This window comes from Antennarius striatus, chromosome 6 (assembly GCF_040054535.1).
Source record: "Antennarius striatus isolate MH-2024 chromosome 6, ASM4005453v1, whole genome shotgun sequence".
Classification (NCBI taxonomy): Eukaryota; Metazoa; Chordata; class Actinopteri; order Lophiiformes; family Antennariidae; genus Antennarius; species Antennarius striatus.
Window position 1 is genome coordinate 2,130,001 of NC_090781.1, and position 17,047 is coordinate 2,147,047.

The window sequence follows — 17,047 nt, forward strand, 5'->3', positions numbered from 1 at the left end:
CACACACACACACACACACACACACACTCTGGACTTCAGACTCCAGCTCTCACTGCTGATGCCATCTGAGATTAGAACGCCAGGCAGCCGTTTAACGGTGATTGAAGTTGTGAGTCTGAGGGCAGGAGGCTGCCGTACCACCCCCCCCGTTGTGATGTCACCTCACAGCTGCCCCAGAAGAGCTGCTGCTGCCCTCCCTCCCACCCCTTAATAATTACACCCAAATGAAACCAAGAGTCCTGACACAACAAGAGACAGGGCAGATTGAACAGATTGAAGGTGTCCAAGGGCAGATTGAAGGTGTCCGAGGGCAGATTGAAGGTGTCTGAGGGCAGATTGAAGGTGTCCGAGGGCAGATTGAAGGTGTCCGAGGGCAGATTGAAGCTGTACAAGGGCAGATTGAAGTTGTCCGAGGGCAGATTGAAGCTCTCCAGGGCAGGTTGAAGCTGACACTATCAGCTAGCTATTTAGCAGCCAATGAGAGCTGGCAAATTTTTCTCGTCTACCTGGTGTCACATGACCTTTCACCACCTTCTGTCCACATGGCAGAACAGCAGTGCTGCGCCTTGGTTTAAACAACCCCCCCCCCCCCCAATGACAATTAATGTCATACACTGATAAGTCAGTGTGGTGCACTATGGCAGCACCCTACTATGGTAACTACTCAGTGGTGTGACATTAATAACCTCAAACAGAAGCTCCGTGTCCCCGGCCGCGGATCTTGCAGACCCCCCCCCACCCCCCTGGGCTTTTACAGTTGGTGTTGTGTTCAAGTCGGGTCATAAACCCCACGACTATTCTGTAGGGTATGAAGGTACTGTACATGTTACACACAGACATGTTGTGTTCTAGTGTCAAAGGGCGTTGGGTCGGTGTGCTGCAAGCTGTTCCAAATGGAGGGTCTTTAGACACGCAACTGGGATGTACGTGGACGATTTGGTTCACACGGACTAATCAGATTGTACTTTAAACAGGTTCAGGCAGACAGACAGACAGGCAGGCAGACAGACAGCTGGACCCTGGCTTGTCCTGGTCCTGTGCTTCACCTTGACTTCCCTCCTGCCTCTGCAGAGACACATTCTCATGCTGTTCAGCTGCTGTTGTACTGACACCGCATCCATGGCAACCACAGCGCTGTTGTTGAGGATGAATCTATATTACCATCTATTCATTAGTATAAAGCCTGTGTGAGTGTCGGCATCCCTAGACTTTAACGCCTACTGCTGATTGGGGGAGGGTGTGAATGAAACCTGCCTCCTGCGTTTCATTCATGTGATTATTACTTATTTATATTGATAAATCAAACCGGCTCTGACTTGTTGCCATGCTAACCTTGCTGCACCATCATCTTTAGTGTTGCCTTGGCAATATTTGAGTCCTTCCTCATCAGAGGAGAAGCTGGAAAGAATCCACCAACACAAACAGCAGGTGACACGTTGTCACGACCTTCTTCTAATGCAAACGTTTCACCTTCTGATAAAGATGCTCAAAAAAAAAAGAAAAAAAGAAAACCAGGGATGTGCAAACGGCTTCATTGGGAACCTCTGTGATATTTTAAGCTCTGCGTTCCTCCTCTTCCTCAGACAGCGCAGCCCTCAGCTTTCACCTCATCTCTCCACCACGGCGTTGCCAAGCAATGGGGAGGCCAGCAGCAGACATGCTCAGTGCAGCAGGGATGCTGTTGCCGTGACAGACAGAGCAGTCAGAGGACGCAGCATCGCGGACATGTCCGCCGGCGGCTACCCCGACGGCGTGCCCCCTTACCGGACACACAACATTCACAACCGGGACATCAAAGTGCTGTCTGAGAAAACGGCGGCAGCGTGCACTGTCCAGGAGGTCAGAGGGGACACGATGACCTCCCAGCGCTACGGGTCCAGTTCTGGTGGAGACGACCGGGACTTCAAGCTCAGGTTAGGTTATCAGGAGGGTGGTGCTGGCTGGTTATGTCTAAAATGTACCTTAGAGGAACAGAAATCTACCTTTGTACATTTGTTCAGGACAACACAACAAGAAATACGGTGTAAATGATGGGAGAGCAGCTGAAGGACAGACTGGAAGGATGAAGGGATTTAGAGTGTGGTTAGACGGGAGAGGCTCGGGCTGATTGTCTATATTCTCATTAAGATAAGATAAGATAAGATATACTTTATTTATCCCAAACTGGGACATTTAGATACAAAATGGATTTTCCCTACTGTCTTCCTGGTGATGGAGAAGACAGCAGTCTGGTGAGGACTGCTGCCTGGCGTTGTGTATTGACACCATGAGCTAGCACAGGGCTAACACAATCCCCAATGCGGTCGAAGGACGGCTTTTTCATGTTTCTTTCCTCTCAGGTCGATGAGCAATGGAGAAACCTCACAGGCAAGCGGCCACAGCATCAGCATCATCAAAAACATTGGTAAGCTCAGTGTGAAGGTATCTGTCCATGTCGTCCACCCACGTCCTCCACCACCACTGCTGTTCCTACACAACCGCCTCGCATGTCTCACTGGGTCATGTGACTAAACTGAACTTATGTAAGAATCGTTCTGCAAACATTTAAACCAAAATGACAGGAAGTATCACAAATCAAGATATTCTCTGTTTCTGACATTGGCAGCCGATCATGGATCTTTTGTATGAACATTAGAACGTTAGACATAGAACTCTACCTGTGTTTTACATTTCCTTTATTTCCCCACATTCATTGATTTGCTGAAGGAAAGCCGTTTGTTTTCTAGCGCTAGCTGCGGTTGGACATTCATTGTCTCAGGTGAGGATGGTGCTTTCCTGTTCACACACTGGATTTCCAGACCACTGGGGGTCACAAACTCAAGACAAACTCAGAGAACCATCCTCCCGCTCCTCTGGGTGGCTGTGAATTTAAGGCCTGTTTACGCTCCACGTGAAGACGTATAGTGATATGGATGGACAGCTCCATCCCCATTCTACATATTGTACATAGTTTTGAAGACCAGACACGCATGAAGGAACGCTAACGACGGAACATTCAGACAAGCTATGTAGTCAAGGCATGACAGACATGTACTGAGACAACCTGATAAAACACTGTGATGCATTTAGTGACCCTGTAGACTGCTTTAAGGCCAGTCGGTGACGGCCTTGTTGGTAGACCCTCAGAACCGGCTGGGTATGGAGTCTATAGAGTCTATAAAGAGTCAATAAAGAGGCTATATAGACTCGTTATAGACTCATTACAAACTCTATATCAGGGGTCTCCAAACTTTTTCCTTTGAGGGACACAGAACTTTTCCCACAGAAAAACTGTGACGATCGCAGGGGTGCCTAAATGTAAACATTTATTGTCTTCCAGAAGCAAATATTAATAACCTTTTCCGGTTTGTCATTTTGGAGGGGGCATAGAAGTCAATCAGACTGTCCGGCTTGAATGCGTCTTTCAGAGCATCACAGTTCTGTAACTCGACTGACCCAAACTGATAAGGAGCCAGGGCTTCGTTAGTAGGCAACAAAGGGGTTCTGGAAAAGACAGACTTCTTTTGCAATAGCATGTAGTTCACGGAATTGCTCACGGGACTTCACCTTCAGCATCTCCAGTGCTTCAACACACTTTTCAGTTGGGAACAGGACCGCTGGTTCTATGCAGAGAGGTTGTGCTTTTTCACTTGAGCCAAAAAAACCCAGTAATAGTTTCACCTCAAATGATTTTACGTGGGAATACGTGTCGAATGAGTTTCCCTTCGTAGCTGCAGGTTGAGGCTGTTCAGCATTTCTGTCACCTCTGTTAAAAATGCAAGGTGCCATTTTCATTCTGGATCAATCAGCTATAGGATCGCTTTTGGGGGGGAGGGGCTTCTTCTGGTACTGCTCATGGGGCAGTGCCAAATGTAGAGGCAGGCCTTAGTTTGGGGACCACTTCTACACAGACTCCGGAGTCTATATAGACTATAAAGAGTTTACATAGACTCTATATAGACTCCACAATCTATATTGAGTCTATATAAAGTCTACATATAGTCTACATAAAGTCTTGGTAGGTTTACAGAGACTTGTGGTCACAGCACGGAGGGCATCCAGAAGTTTACCTGCAGAGCTGCATGAAGCTTCCTACGGATGAACAACCAGACTACGAACGGTGTTGCTGATCCTTTCTACAAGTACGGAGATGCATCCTCTCTCATACAGAACGTGTTGTGTGAGAGTGGGAGTATGCAGGTTCTCACTCTCTTATGTAACTCTATCCAGTTCTACCCCCACCAGTCAGCAATATATGAGAGAGATTATGCAACAGGCCCACCCAGTCACAGGATATACCCAGTCACATTCCCCAAACTGAGACAACCTTCCCTTCACCAGCAAACTAGTTAATAATATAACTGAACCCACCTGTGAACAATCTAAGACAGCTGATAGTAGTGTGGTGAATATGAAGCGTGTCCTGGTCGGGCTTTAACACATGTGCTAGAGGGCTGTTGGTTTATTCGTCTGTCCTACTGAAGTGTCGGGACGAGTGTTTCACACCCTTGTTGGAACCGTCATTGATCACACGGCGTCTTTGACGGTTTCTCATGAGTCAAGCTGGTCGTCTTTCATCAGATTGTGTTCACAGTGTTAACTCTATGCGGGTTTGTGTTTGTTAACTCGATCATATCATAAATTCCAACATTTCTAAGTCACTGAGATTTATTTTATCATCCACAAATTCTGACCCAGTTTATCCAGTAGTCCCTCCTGGCTTTCAGCTGCCCACAAATGTCTGTCCCCTGTAAAGCATCTCTGCCTGCTTAGGGGGTGGGTCCTGGTGATCCAGGCCTTCGGGGACCCCTACCAACTCAACCTGTGTGCTTCTATTTGACCCTCCAGCCTTCCTGTACCAGGAGTACCGGGACACCTCCAAGCAGCAGGAGATTGAACAAAGGCGACAGCGTGAGAACCTCACTCCTTGGGGCACAGCCGGAACTGTGGTGGGGTCTGGGGTCCAGTCCCCACCGGTGTTGCAGTTGCAGCTGAGGAACAGCGCTCAAGCCTTGAGCTTGTGGCAGAACCTGGAAGCGGTGCAGGCTAGTGGCTTGCTCAACCAGTTACCGCAGAAAGAGATTATAATTCAGGAGGTGAGTAGGAAATGTGTCTGGGTGAGGCCTGTGTCCTAAAGAAAAGCATCTCAGATGTTCAGCTGTCAGACTTTTATTGTAAAACTGCAAGATTAAATAACAAAATCCTCAAGATTTAACGAACAGAAAATGGGGACGATTTTATTTCAAGTCAACAAGTAGTGAATTTTTGTAACCATAGAACCATCCTGGAAACAATCTAGTAAAGTAAAAAAAATAAAGTCTTTACTGCAAACTGGAACTAGAACACAAAGATGCTAAACTAGCTGTTGTCTGACGGCTCAACACCAGGAACACACAGGTGTCAACCAGCTAGCGCTTCGCTAAATGTGCGTGTAACCCTGTTCCCAGGTGTCTGAAGGGTATTGGTTCATTCGATAAAGTTGTGATGAGTCATGCTTCAACTCTCTAAATCAGGAGAGGTTCCTCTGGTTGTGACTTCTTGTGCGTGGATCATGTGTCATGCAGATGATTCGCTGATTTCTTGGTCAAACTCATCTGCATGAGCTTTTTAACAGAGGTGGTCATGTAAAAAAAATGACCAGGCTATGAGGTTCATTTCAATCTTTCATCAATTTAATGCTACGTATCATGTACTCCATGTAATCCGTTTTTATCAAGATTGTAATAAAGTTCTTTACAAGGCACATAAAAGATGATCAATGCGGTGTCTGAAAGATAAAACCAGTCAGAACACTTTAACACAAAACTCAGGCGGTTTCAGGAAAGGCTCAAATAAAGGAAGTGATTGATCAACCAATCAGATTTCCAGTCCTTCTGACTGGTGAAATTTATTGATGCCCAAAACACAAATATGAAGGAGCTACTTTGCATCCTGGGATACATGCTCACCCAGATTATACATGTTTAAATGGTATAAGAGAGCTGGAGACGTCGTGAGTGAATATGTACCATGCAGTTTAGACTTTCTTAAAGACGATGAGATGTGGTTGATTGGTTCACTTGTTAATTGGTAGTTTAAACGAGTAACAATGTGGCATCTTGATTTGGTTTGATCTCCAGGCCATGTTCGAGCTTGTTACCTCAGAAGCATCTTACTACAAGAGTTTGGAGATCTTGGAGACTCACTTCCTCCGTAATCCTATTTTAGTCAACACCCTCAGCCAGTCGGACATGCACTTCCTGTTCTCCAACATCGAGGAAGTCATGAAAGCCAGTGAAAGGTGGGTTCGTACAAATCCGTGTGACGCCACACGTCAAACATGCTTCTCCCCCCCTCAATCCGTGATGACGTTCTCCTTCCGTTTTCAGGTTCCTCATGGATCTGGAACACCGTATTGAAGAGTCCATTTTGATTTCGGATGTGTGTGACATTGTTCACTACCACAGCGTGGAACATTTCAGTGTCTTTATCAAGTATGTCATCAACCAGGTGTACCAGGAGAAGAACTACAGACGCATCTTGTGAGTATTTCATGTCATGTGGACCGTTCTGCTCCCACTCACTAGGGGTTACTTATTCATTATTAGTTATTACACAATCAATCCAGAAGCCCGTTCCTGTTCAGGTATCTAGTTCAGGAGATTAAGTCTTGGCAGCGATGTGTTGACATTGGAGAGAGCAGCTGTAGAATAAAGGCGGCGGCGCCCCTCCCTCACAGAGCTGTGTTGTGGTGTGTGAACGCTGCCTCCCGACTCCTTTCAAAAGAACAGGTTTGTCATTGATGATGACACAATGTGACTGGCAGGGCGTGATTGACTATGAATGTCATGTCAGCAGCAGCAGGCGTTTCCCAGCACTGCAGGAACTGAAGGCGGAGGCTGGTTGTTTTGATCCAAGACGTGTCCAGAAAGCCCACAGCCGACATCAGTTGTCCCGCTGTCGCGTGGTGGACGATGGTCTGTGGTGTGGATGTGCGTGATGTTCTGGACAATCTGTTCAGCAGGTTTGGTGAAACACCCCAGAGGGTGTGAAGGCCGATGACTCAAGCTGCGTTTCACGTCCAATCACACGAGTGGCTTTACATCTGAAATGCAGACGTGGTGCTTCCTCTCAGGAAGATCGTGACAAACCCCGCAGTGACAAACTGGAATGGAACTTGTCCCTCCACCGAGGCCGCATGGATGGGGCAGTGAACCCAAAAGGAACGCCACCACTAAAGCTCTGTTTCTCTGTTGGGTCCAACCAATCAGAATCCAACACAACCATTCCACTGGTTCAGACACAATCAGTCTCAGGTCTGGAACGGAAGACGAGTAGCGTCAGCATCAGATAACATAATAAAGTCATCACTGCTGTCAGTGGAAACTAAAATGAGCCACGTTCCCCCTCCTTGTCTCAGAGTTTAGCATGTTCATTATTTTGGACAGGTTCAACTCAGGGAGGGTTTTCTAAACATGGACGCCTCTTTTCACTCGGTATTTATTACCTGTGAAGTGTGAGTGAGACTCACCGGTTTATTAGCGCTGAGTAAATACCAACATTCAGGTTAGGGTTATATCTGAGCAGGGTGTGGAACCCTAAATAACTCGTTCATCTTCTTTATTTCTGTTGGAACTAACTTCTGTACAATCAAATCCTTCGTCAGTCAAGCTGCTGAATCAGTGTGGGTGTATGCAGGAAACGATTTGTCAAAAAACAACAGGGTGTTATTTATCACAAGAAAATAATCAAAAGTCCTAATTCTTTTACATTAAAGGAAGGCCCTCCAAAATTCTATATGTCTGTATAAATTTTACATTTATATTAATATTTAATATAAATGTAACAATACATGAAATATTTAAAGGGGTCCTTTTCTGAAAACACTTTTTTTCAGGTCTCTACATAAACGCAGTGGCCCCTCCTAACCCTACCAACTCCTAGAATGTAGACAACAAACGCATCCTGTATCGATAAATATTTGGAATCTTTTGGAATTTTGAGCTGGACAGAATCAAAAAGATCCGTTTGGTCACAGCTCCCATCTTTACGTAACAATGGGAGTGATTGACAGTGATTGATGTATTCTGAGCCATATTTGATTGATCGACACACTCACTCCCCCCTTAAGGGCGTGGTCATCCCCGAGGTGGAGTATGTGTTCAGGCTAAGTTAGTATCGTGTGGAAATGGCCTGGATCGGAGCTACACACTGCAAGTTCCTCGCAAGCTGTTGAAGTCAGCTAGCATTTGGCTAACTAGTTAGCTCCGCTTCAGTCAGGTGTGTGTGTGTGTGTGTGTATGTGTGTGTGTGTGTGTGTGTGTGTGTGTGTGTGTGTGTGTGTGTGTGTGTGTGTGTGTGTGTGTGTGTGTGTGTGTGTAAGGCGTATCTTCAGCATCATGGTGAACACATAACCAGTTTCATAGCAGACGGAGACGCTACTAAATAAGACTGTGGTCTGGTTGTTGATGAATGAGAGCAGCTTCAGCTCTTCTCAGTGATCTGAGGGCTGTGTGTGTCCAAAGAGACGCCGCCGCTCATTAACAAACAGCCTCAGCCTTTATTTACACCCTAACAGATATTCTCTGTCACCAGTCAAGGGTTATGTTCAACTGACCTAAACCCTGCATGTGAAATTAGAGCCAATGCAGTCACATAGTGCAACATCCCGCGACACACTTGAATTCAAAATTTTACCCAAAGCTAGTGCTCTGACCTACTGTGATAGATCAAAGCACTACCTTTGATCTATGGTCTTACACTGGCCTTCTCCCTCGTCTTTCTATCTTATCCGGTTCCTGAGTGTACAAAAGTTTAAATTTGACCTTGACCTAGTTTTCAATGTCATCATCTCATCTTCATCCCCTTTGCCGCCCGAATAATGTGGTTTTTGTTTTGTCTTTCTATCGGAAACGGTTGTGAAGATATTTGGTGGACCAACTGACGGACGGAGGAACACTGACAACTACGATACATGACCACTTTCATGGGGGATGTAATAAACACATGAAATTTGATTACATGTATGTATTGTAATGAAACAAAAAGTACATTACTCAGTGTCATAGAGAAGATGAGGTAACCCCTTGTGATCATTAGCAGCCATTTGTGACGGGCCATAGGTCGAGTCACAGCATAGAAGAAGTAGTTCTGAACAGGAGACATGTACTGTAGGTGAACGCTGCTTCAAGTCACAACCACCAAGAAATGTTGATGACATGAGATGTGGACGCGTGCAAGAAAGTAAAGATGTGAACCATTATTATGTGTTAAGGGTTGTGACATGTATTATTTTTCAATTATTTTTCTGATGGTTTGTGCAGTGGCATAAACATCACTGGAAATGAACCCTGACCCTAACCCCCAGGGTCAAGGTCAGGGCTCTACACAGCAATGAGGTGTGTAGAAAGGAGTCAGCTGACCTATCAGCTGATTGCGGGTTTGGAGGGGAAGCGCTATCAGACAGCATAGCTGAAAGTAGGCATGTGTGTGTGTGTGTGTGTGTGTGTGTGTGTGTGTGTGTGTGTGTGTGTGTGTGTGTGTGTGTGTGTGTGTGTGTGTGTGTGTGTGTGTGTGTGTGTGTGTGTGTGTGTGTGTGTGTGTGTCTGAACTGACCGTGCAGAGAGGGTAACCAGGCGTTCCGGGAGGCCATGGCTACACTGGAGAATCAACCACGAGTCAGAGGCCTGTCCTTCACCTCCTTCCTCATCCTCCCTTTCCAAAGAATCACAAGGCTCAAGCTGCTGGTCCAGGTGAGTTCAGCCACGTAGGAACACACAAAACAAAGTTAGTTTTCATGCAATTTGACCTCTTTCAAGCCATCTGGGAGATTTGAGGCCATTTTTTCTTGGAGTTTCTTGTTTCCGGTTGATCGCTCCTCTGGTTTTATCACAGAGCATCCTGAAGAAAGCAGAGGAGAACTCAGAGAGGGAAGCAAACGCTATAAAAGCACATCAGGAACTGGAGCAGGTGAGCAACACCTGTAGACGCATCAGCTCCTGTGCATACGCTCCTGATCCACTGTACGCGACTGTAGCATGTAGCATGTAGCTTAGCTTTAGAGTCAGCTGTTGATGTTGATGATCCACTGTGCAAAAGCATGTAGCATGTAGCTCGGTCAAAACATTTCTGTCCGCATTTACACCTGTGTTGTCATGGAGACACTTTACAATGGAAATGTAGCACAGAAAACTTCATTCATATTTATGGGATATCAGCTTGCAGAAGAAGTAACTGCAGGAGGAGGCACAGAGTTAACTGATGGTGAATGTAGTTGTGATCTCATCCTCAGATTGTGAAAGAATGCAACGAGGGAGTACGTAAAATGAGTCGAACCGAAGAGCTCATCAGCATCGAGAAAACACTGGACTTCAAATCCAAGGTAGAGTCTGATCATTGTGTTTGAGCACCTTTTACCAGTTTGTGGCTAAACAGTTGATACAGGACCGTTTGTTTTCCTCATTCTAGGAGCTGGTAGGGTTAGGGAGGACCACTATACAGTATATAGAGATCAGAATAAACCTGCTTCAACCCTCCACCCCTGCTACCACCTTTATTTTCTGCTGATTGTAACAAAGCTTCAGCTGAAGTGTTTCGGACTGACATCAATCTTTTGTCTTGACAGTCTGTGCCCATCATTTCCCATTCACGCTGGTTGCTGAAGAAGGGTGAGGTGCAGCTAATGGCTGGACCAAAAAGCAATAGAACCCTGAGGAGTCGTAAACTCTATCAACCGGTTTACTTGTTCCTGTTTAACAATCTGCTATTGGTCACTAAGCGCAGCTCCAGGTAAGCGTTTGGTTCACTCTTCTCAAAATTTAACTCTTACATTCTAAAAGACTAGCTTGTTCTTTTCAGACTTTACATCTAGCTGTAATTATTAGCTATGCATGTCGCTACAATAAGTGCTTTCTAATACAATCAATCAATCAATCAATCAACTTTTATCTATAAAGTGCTTAATCACATCAATAGACATTTCAGAGTGCTTTTACAGACAGAGAAACCGGTCAGAACCCTCCAACACAAACATAAGAGACAGCTTACAGTTCTTCTCTGCAAATCCAAGGCTTTGAAGTTTAAAAAGTTCCAATTTTATTAATATTATTTTAGAAAGAATGTTAAAATGGTTTTAAAAATGTAGTTTTTTGGATGCTATTCTATATTTGCAGCTGTATCTGCAAGTGATGGCTGAGTGTACGCTTACAATCAGAAACAAGAACCAATGCAGTCAGACTGCAACATCCCGCAACACCCCCGAATTGATCATTTTGTCCTGACCTAATTGCATAGGTCAAAGATCAAAGCTAGTGCTTTTCATAGATCAAAGCAGGAGGTTTGATCTATGGTCTCACACTCGTCTTTCTATCTTATCCGGTTCCTGAGTGTACAAAAGTTGAAATTTTACTTTGAACTAGTTTTCTCAAGGTCAAAGTCACCGCTTTGAAGCGGGGTGTAATAAATTAGCTAACAGTTCTTCTTAAGGCTTGGAATATTAATTCAATTAATTTTTTTTTTCAGTGGGGACAAGTTCCACGTTCTTGACTCATGCACACGGTCAATGTTGAGGACTGAAGATCTTGAAGACCAAGGCCAGCAGTTTGCCAATATCTTTAATCTTAGGCTGCTGGAGAACCAAGAGGAGCGTACAGTCAGCTACATGCTGAAGACTGCCAGCATGTGAGTATCTGAAGCACAGTTAGCTTAGCATTACTGTGGATGATGTTCATGAGTGAAAACCACGAGACAGAAGGTTAAAGCTTCAGGAATCTCTACATGGGTTTCGTTTGTCATCACAAACTGACTAACCTCAGTATTTCCTGATATTGAACTTTAGTGCTAATCATTTAGCGTTTTTTGTTTTGGAGGGTTTGAGATACTACAACATGCTTGTAACATGTAGAAGTGACAGTTATTTTACCACAGGGACCTGTCTATCAATCAATCAATCAATCAAAGATTCTGAACAGATGCTTCATATTATTCTGTACTGTTTCCTAACTATTGCTTTAACTGTTTAAATATTTCAAATTTGAATTTTGGAATTGTGCATTGCTTTAATCAATCAATCAATCAATCCATCAAATTTTATTTGTACAGCCCAAATCCACAAATGACAATTTGCCTCTGAGTTCTTTACAGTAACACCCTCTACCCTGAAGAGCACCACAGATACGTGATTTCTATCTTCAGTACAGGTTAATAGATGTAACCAGTACTGACTACAACATCCTGATAGTTGTCATCACAACAGCCATCACAACAGTCAATAGTCATCACAACAGCCTAAGTCCATGTGGGCTGAACTGAGTCCAGGAGCATGTGTTCAAGAGGTTTACACAGGTGCACTCAAGAACCAAATGCCAATCCAGGTCTGGATTCATGGCCATTTGTTCCAGTAGCTGTTATCCAGGTACAAATGGTCACATCTCCATAGAAAACAGGTCGCTAGTAGACCCGTCACACCCACCACAGCAGGAAGTCAGGAAAGTGTAAGGTAGAGGAACTCTGGGAGGAAACTCCCTGGGTGGGGTTATTGACACAGAAAATTAGTCATGAAGTATAAGAATAGAAATAGAGGGAGTACTAGGTAGAGGAGAAGAGTGAGAACTAGGTAGAGGAGTAGAGGGGGAACTTGGTCGAGGAGTAGAGGGACATCTGGGTAGAGGAGTAGAGGGAGAACTAGGTACAGAAGTAGAGGGAGAAGTAGCTACAGGAGTAGAGGGAGACCTAGGTAGAGGAGAAGATGGGAACTAGGTAGAGGAGTAGATGGAGAACTAGGTAGAGGAGTAGGGGGAGAACTTAGATTGAGAACTAGATAGAGAAAAACATGGAGAACTAGGTAGCAGAGTAGATGGAGAACTAGGAGAGGAGTAGCGGAAGAAATAGGTGGAGGAGTTGGAGAAGTAGAGGGAGAACTAGGTAGACGTGTATAGGGAAAATTACGTAGAGGAGTATAGGCAGAACTAGGTAGAATAGTTAGAGGAGTAGAAGGAGAACTAGGTAGAAGAGTAGAAAGAGAACTCGGTAGAGGAGCAGATGGAGAACTAGGGACAGGAGTAGACGGAGAACTAAGTAAACGAGTAGAGGGAGAACTAGGGAGAACCTCATCCTTAGCTTGACAGCTTCAGTGTGAGCATCTTAGGTTTCCACCCCAACAGACATCCAAACCTTTCAACTTCAACACCTCAGAACTGAAGAAGCCTCTGGACTTTCTTAAAGTCCAGTGGATTGACTTGAACAACTTTGGATAACCATGTCCTGGATAACAGAACCTACACCAACATCCCGCAGTGGAGGAACTAAACCTGGCCAATGCAAGTTTCATGTCCCCAAACTCCCCTGTGATGCATATAAGGGCGAGTTAATCACTCAATGAACTCTGACCAAAGCTCTTTTAGGTTTACCAGGTCTGTGGAGCAGCCACTCCCCAACTTATCCAACTAGTCAAGGCAGATGACCACCCTCCGTAGTCTGGGTTTGCCCTCGAGAGTCTAGGTTTCGCCGCCCTCCTGAGTCTGGCTCTGCCTTCCAGAGTCTGAGTCCTGTCTGGAGTTTCTTCCTCAATGAGGGAGTTTTTCCCTGCCGCTGTCACTCATGCTTACTTTGGAGGTTTCTGTTGGGTTTCTCTGTTCGTAAAAGTGCTTTGACATGTTTGCAGATGTGACTAAGCACTTTATAAATAAAAGTTGATTGATTGATTGATTGATTGATTGATTGATTGATTGATTGATTGATTGATTGATTGATCGATTGATCAATCAATAGGAGGGGTTTGTTAAATTCTAATGCTTGGAAGTGGAAAAACACCCCAAGTTCAATTTAAAGTGATGGACTTCCTGTTTGATGTATGGTATAGCACAAAGTCTTTTTGGTAGATTTCTATATGCTTGATAAGTCTACCTGATTTACCCAGGTCAAATGCCATTCAGGGGCTGTGGCTTGGAAATTTTCTTGGAGTCACCATGGTGACAAGTCAACTTGTCATCTCATCCTTAGTTTGTTAAAAAAAATGTTCACCTCTTCTGACAAAAACACCCATTTTGATGAGCTTATGAGTTCCTAAAAACTGTGTATGTGTCCAAGAGGACTAATAATGTCATCAAGGACAGTAATGCTGTTGGCCCTGCTCTTTACTGCAAATCAAACCAAACAGAGACTTTATTAGTACTTGATCTTTACCTGCTACTAATCAACGGAATCCTGTCAATAGGAGTGACAAACTTCGATGGATGTGCGCCCTCACCCCCAATCGCCGCACTCGCTTTATGTCTACTAGTGCCCACCAAACAGGTTAGAGAGAACATCATCAACATGCAACAGATATGCCTCAACACGCAGATGGGTGACATGAACTTCAACCTTTCATGTATGTCAGACTCTCCTCAGGTGCAGTGCATCCAGTCATACTCGTCTCAAGAATCAGATGAACTCTCCATTGAGATGGCTGATGTTCTGAATCTGCTAGAGAGAACAGATGATGGTGTGTAGAGGCATCAAACTTCTTTTGCAATTCTAAACAAATCATTGAAATTTTCTTGTTAAAATATTTGTTCTGTCCATTTTTTTCTTTCCGTCTTTATGTCTCCTGTGGACTTTCGGTGTCCTCTGTATTGTAGGCTGGATGATGGGTGAGAGACTCCATGATAGCGAAAGGGGCTGGTTCCCCAGTCGAGTCGTAGAGGAGATCCAAAGTAAAGACGTTCGAGCTCAGAACCTGAGAGAGGCCTTCAGGATTCAGCAGGCTCAGGAAGGTGGAGGAAGCCTTCACACCGGAGCCAGAGTTGGTTTACGCGTGGGGAAGCGTAATACAAAGGTCTCCAACTTCTCTGATCGTTGGACTGATCGGTTGGGGGGCCATGAAGTAACACAGTAAATCACTGACAATGAGAAATGCAACCATTCAGAGCTGAATGCATGAAAAGAATCATTTTCTTGGTGCATATAATTTAGTTCTAATTCTCTGGCATCTTGTCACTTTGTTATATTTTAGAAGCCCCCAGTTTTAGTTTCAGTGATCATTAAAAATGATTAAAGCAAGTTAATGACCTTTCCCAGGCAAAGCAGCATGTCTAATTAAATTTGTGCTGATGGTGTTTTTAGAACCACACGTTTTTTTTAGCTATTTGCTAGCAGATCGCAATCATTCCTATGAAAACATCAAATGTTCTCATTGTAAAATAATTCCATTATATCCCACATCCAGGCAGGTATACAAAAAATCTGTGACTATAACAACACTAGACCGCTTCACGTTTTTCTGCTCTCCATCATTTCATGGCGTTTTATATCACACCTAGAAGCCCCTAAAGTGTCAAGCAGTTTGCAGTTTGGTGTCACAGACTGTGGTGAGTGGACCTGGAACCCTCCAGAGGGGAACTGGGACTCCATTGGAAGGACATGGTGCATGTTTAAAATATGAATCATCAGTGTGGTGCACCTCAACACCAAGATAGAGATGATAGATTGGTAATATCATTAAGACAATATAGAAAATTGGAAAACGATCAGATAGAATTGAGCTTAAACTCTGATGTCATGTCATGAAGTATCATAGAATGTTGTTTTAGTGGTGTGTCCATGAAGCGTGTGCGTCACGTGGATCGGCTATCAACGCAAACATACCTGACTCATGTCCACATGTCACTAGATACAGACTGGACTGAGATCTTCTGCATACCAGCACATCAAGCTAGCATTACTGTGTGCACACGTGCTTTATTGACAGCCAGACACTCCTTAAGACTGTAACCGGTGGTTTAGATTCAGGTGCAGTGGCAGAGCAGACATGAATGTGTAGGAGTCTTGTACTGTTACTGTACTAAAGAAAGGGGCTACACTGATTAAAGTTAGGTACACTAACATCAGTTGTTCATCAGCTACACTTCTATGTCTCTACTTGAAGTGTTTCATCCAACACTCATCTGTCACCAGAACTTTGGTTCAAGGATGAAATAGCAGCTACAGAAGTTTTACCTGTGCTGAAAGTCAAACTCCAGTCCAGCAACAAATCAAGGCAGGACAGCCTTCAGGCAGGGACACACACCATGCTGATCTGTTCTAGATAGTATGTACTAGAATGAGAGGGTCCCCAGAGAGACCCTCTAATTCCTTCTCCCATTCATTCAGCAGGTCGACTAAACCTAACCATAACCCATAGCCCCAAACCCTAACCCTTAACCCCAACCCTAACCCCTAGGCCTTAACCCAAACCTTAACCCTAACATCCTGGTGACTCACACATGGAAATCAGCAGTGATAGGTCCTCTGTCACCTGCTCAGGTGTTCTCACAGCAAGCTGCCGTTTCATTATGGATGGAAATCCACAACAGTCCACCTTGAACAGTCCGTGTGACTAAGGCAGGGATTTCCCTGGTCTGATGTGACCCCACAAACGTTTAGAACTGCTGAAAGCAGCTCCTCCCTCTCCTGATCTGGGAGGACAGTGTGGAGAAGCATCGTGGACAAGGAGTGACACATAATACCTGGCTTAGCCAAACCTGGTCTTCACTAAAGCTCCTGTCCCCTCGTGACCATGATGTCTACCCCTTGTCCCCAGTGATAAATATCTAAAGCAGTTGTCCTCACAGAGAGGCCACACAGGGCTGGTGTGGAATAGACACATTTGCACGAGGGATAACCCCATTTAGAGCATCAAGCTTGTACAAAACGGGAAGAAGTTTGGTTCTTTTTCTTTTCAGCTTCTGTCTTCAGTCAAAATGCGAGCAGCACTGTAACGATAGCTTTGAAGCTAATCGTGTCTCAGTGTCAAACACCACTTGACTTGTTCAGCGTCAGTCGATATTGAGCCATGAGGACACATCCTTCCATCCCGACACCCACAGGGAAAAATGATGGAAAGCAAGTCAACGCCAAAGAACAGCAGGAGGTTGGAACACGTAAATCAATTAGCATGATTGTAAAGCATGTATGTGTTGAAACGATGTCGACCATGTAAACATTCGATGTTCAAACTAAATAATTGTTATTGCACTTCATCAGATGTAAATTATTGTTCATAAAAATATGAATCAAACATGTGTCTGAGTGATTCCCTTGATATATTGTGTTTGGGTTTATGGCCTTTTTC

The 17,047-nt window shown here is 44.5% G+C and overlaps 1 protein-coding gene across 1 annotated transcript in view; it reads left to right on the forward strand.

Moving 5' to 3' along the window:
* The window catches only part of ngef (neuronal guanine nucleotide exchange factor), a 21,517-nt gene extending 4,511 nt beyond the window's left edge, over positions 1-17,006 (forward strand). The window contains exons 3-15 of the mRNA XM_068318315.1: positions 1,584-1,913; positions 2,340-2,404; positions 4,828-5,075; positions 6,099-6,259; positions 6,348-6,500; positions 9,581-9,710; positions 9,853-9,927; positions 10,250-10,339; positions 10,583-10,746; positions 11,479-11,637; positions 14,171-14,250; positions 14,336-14,440; positions 14,577-17,006. Of these exons, the coding sequence (XP_068174416.1) occupies positions 1,584-1,913; positions 2,340-2,404; positions 4,828-5,075; positions 6,099-6,259; positions 6,348-6,500; positions 9,581-9,710; positions 9,853-9,927; positions 10,250-10,339; positions 10,583-10,746; positions 11,479-11,637; positions 14,171-14,250; positions 14,336-14,440; positions 14,577-14,833 (2,017 nt within the window). The 3' untranslated portion in view covers positions 14,834-17,006. The remainder of the gene's footprint in view (positions 1-1,583; positions 1,914-2,339; positions 2,405-4,827; positions 5,076-6,098; positions 6,260-6,347; positions 6,501-9,580; positions 9,711-9,852; positions 9,928-10,249; positions 10,340-10,582; positions 10,747-11,478; positions 11,638-14,170; positions 14,251-14,335; positions 14,441-14,576) is intronic.
* The last annotated feature ends 41 nt before the right edge of the window (positions 17,007-17,047 follow it).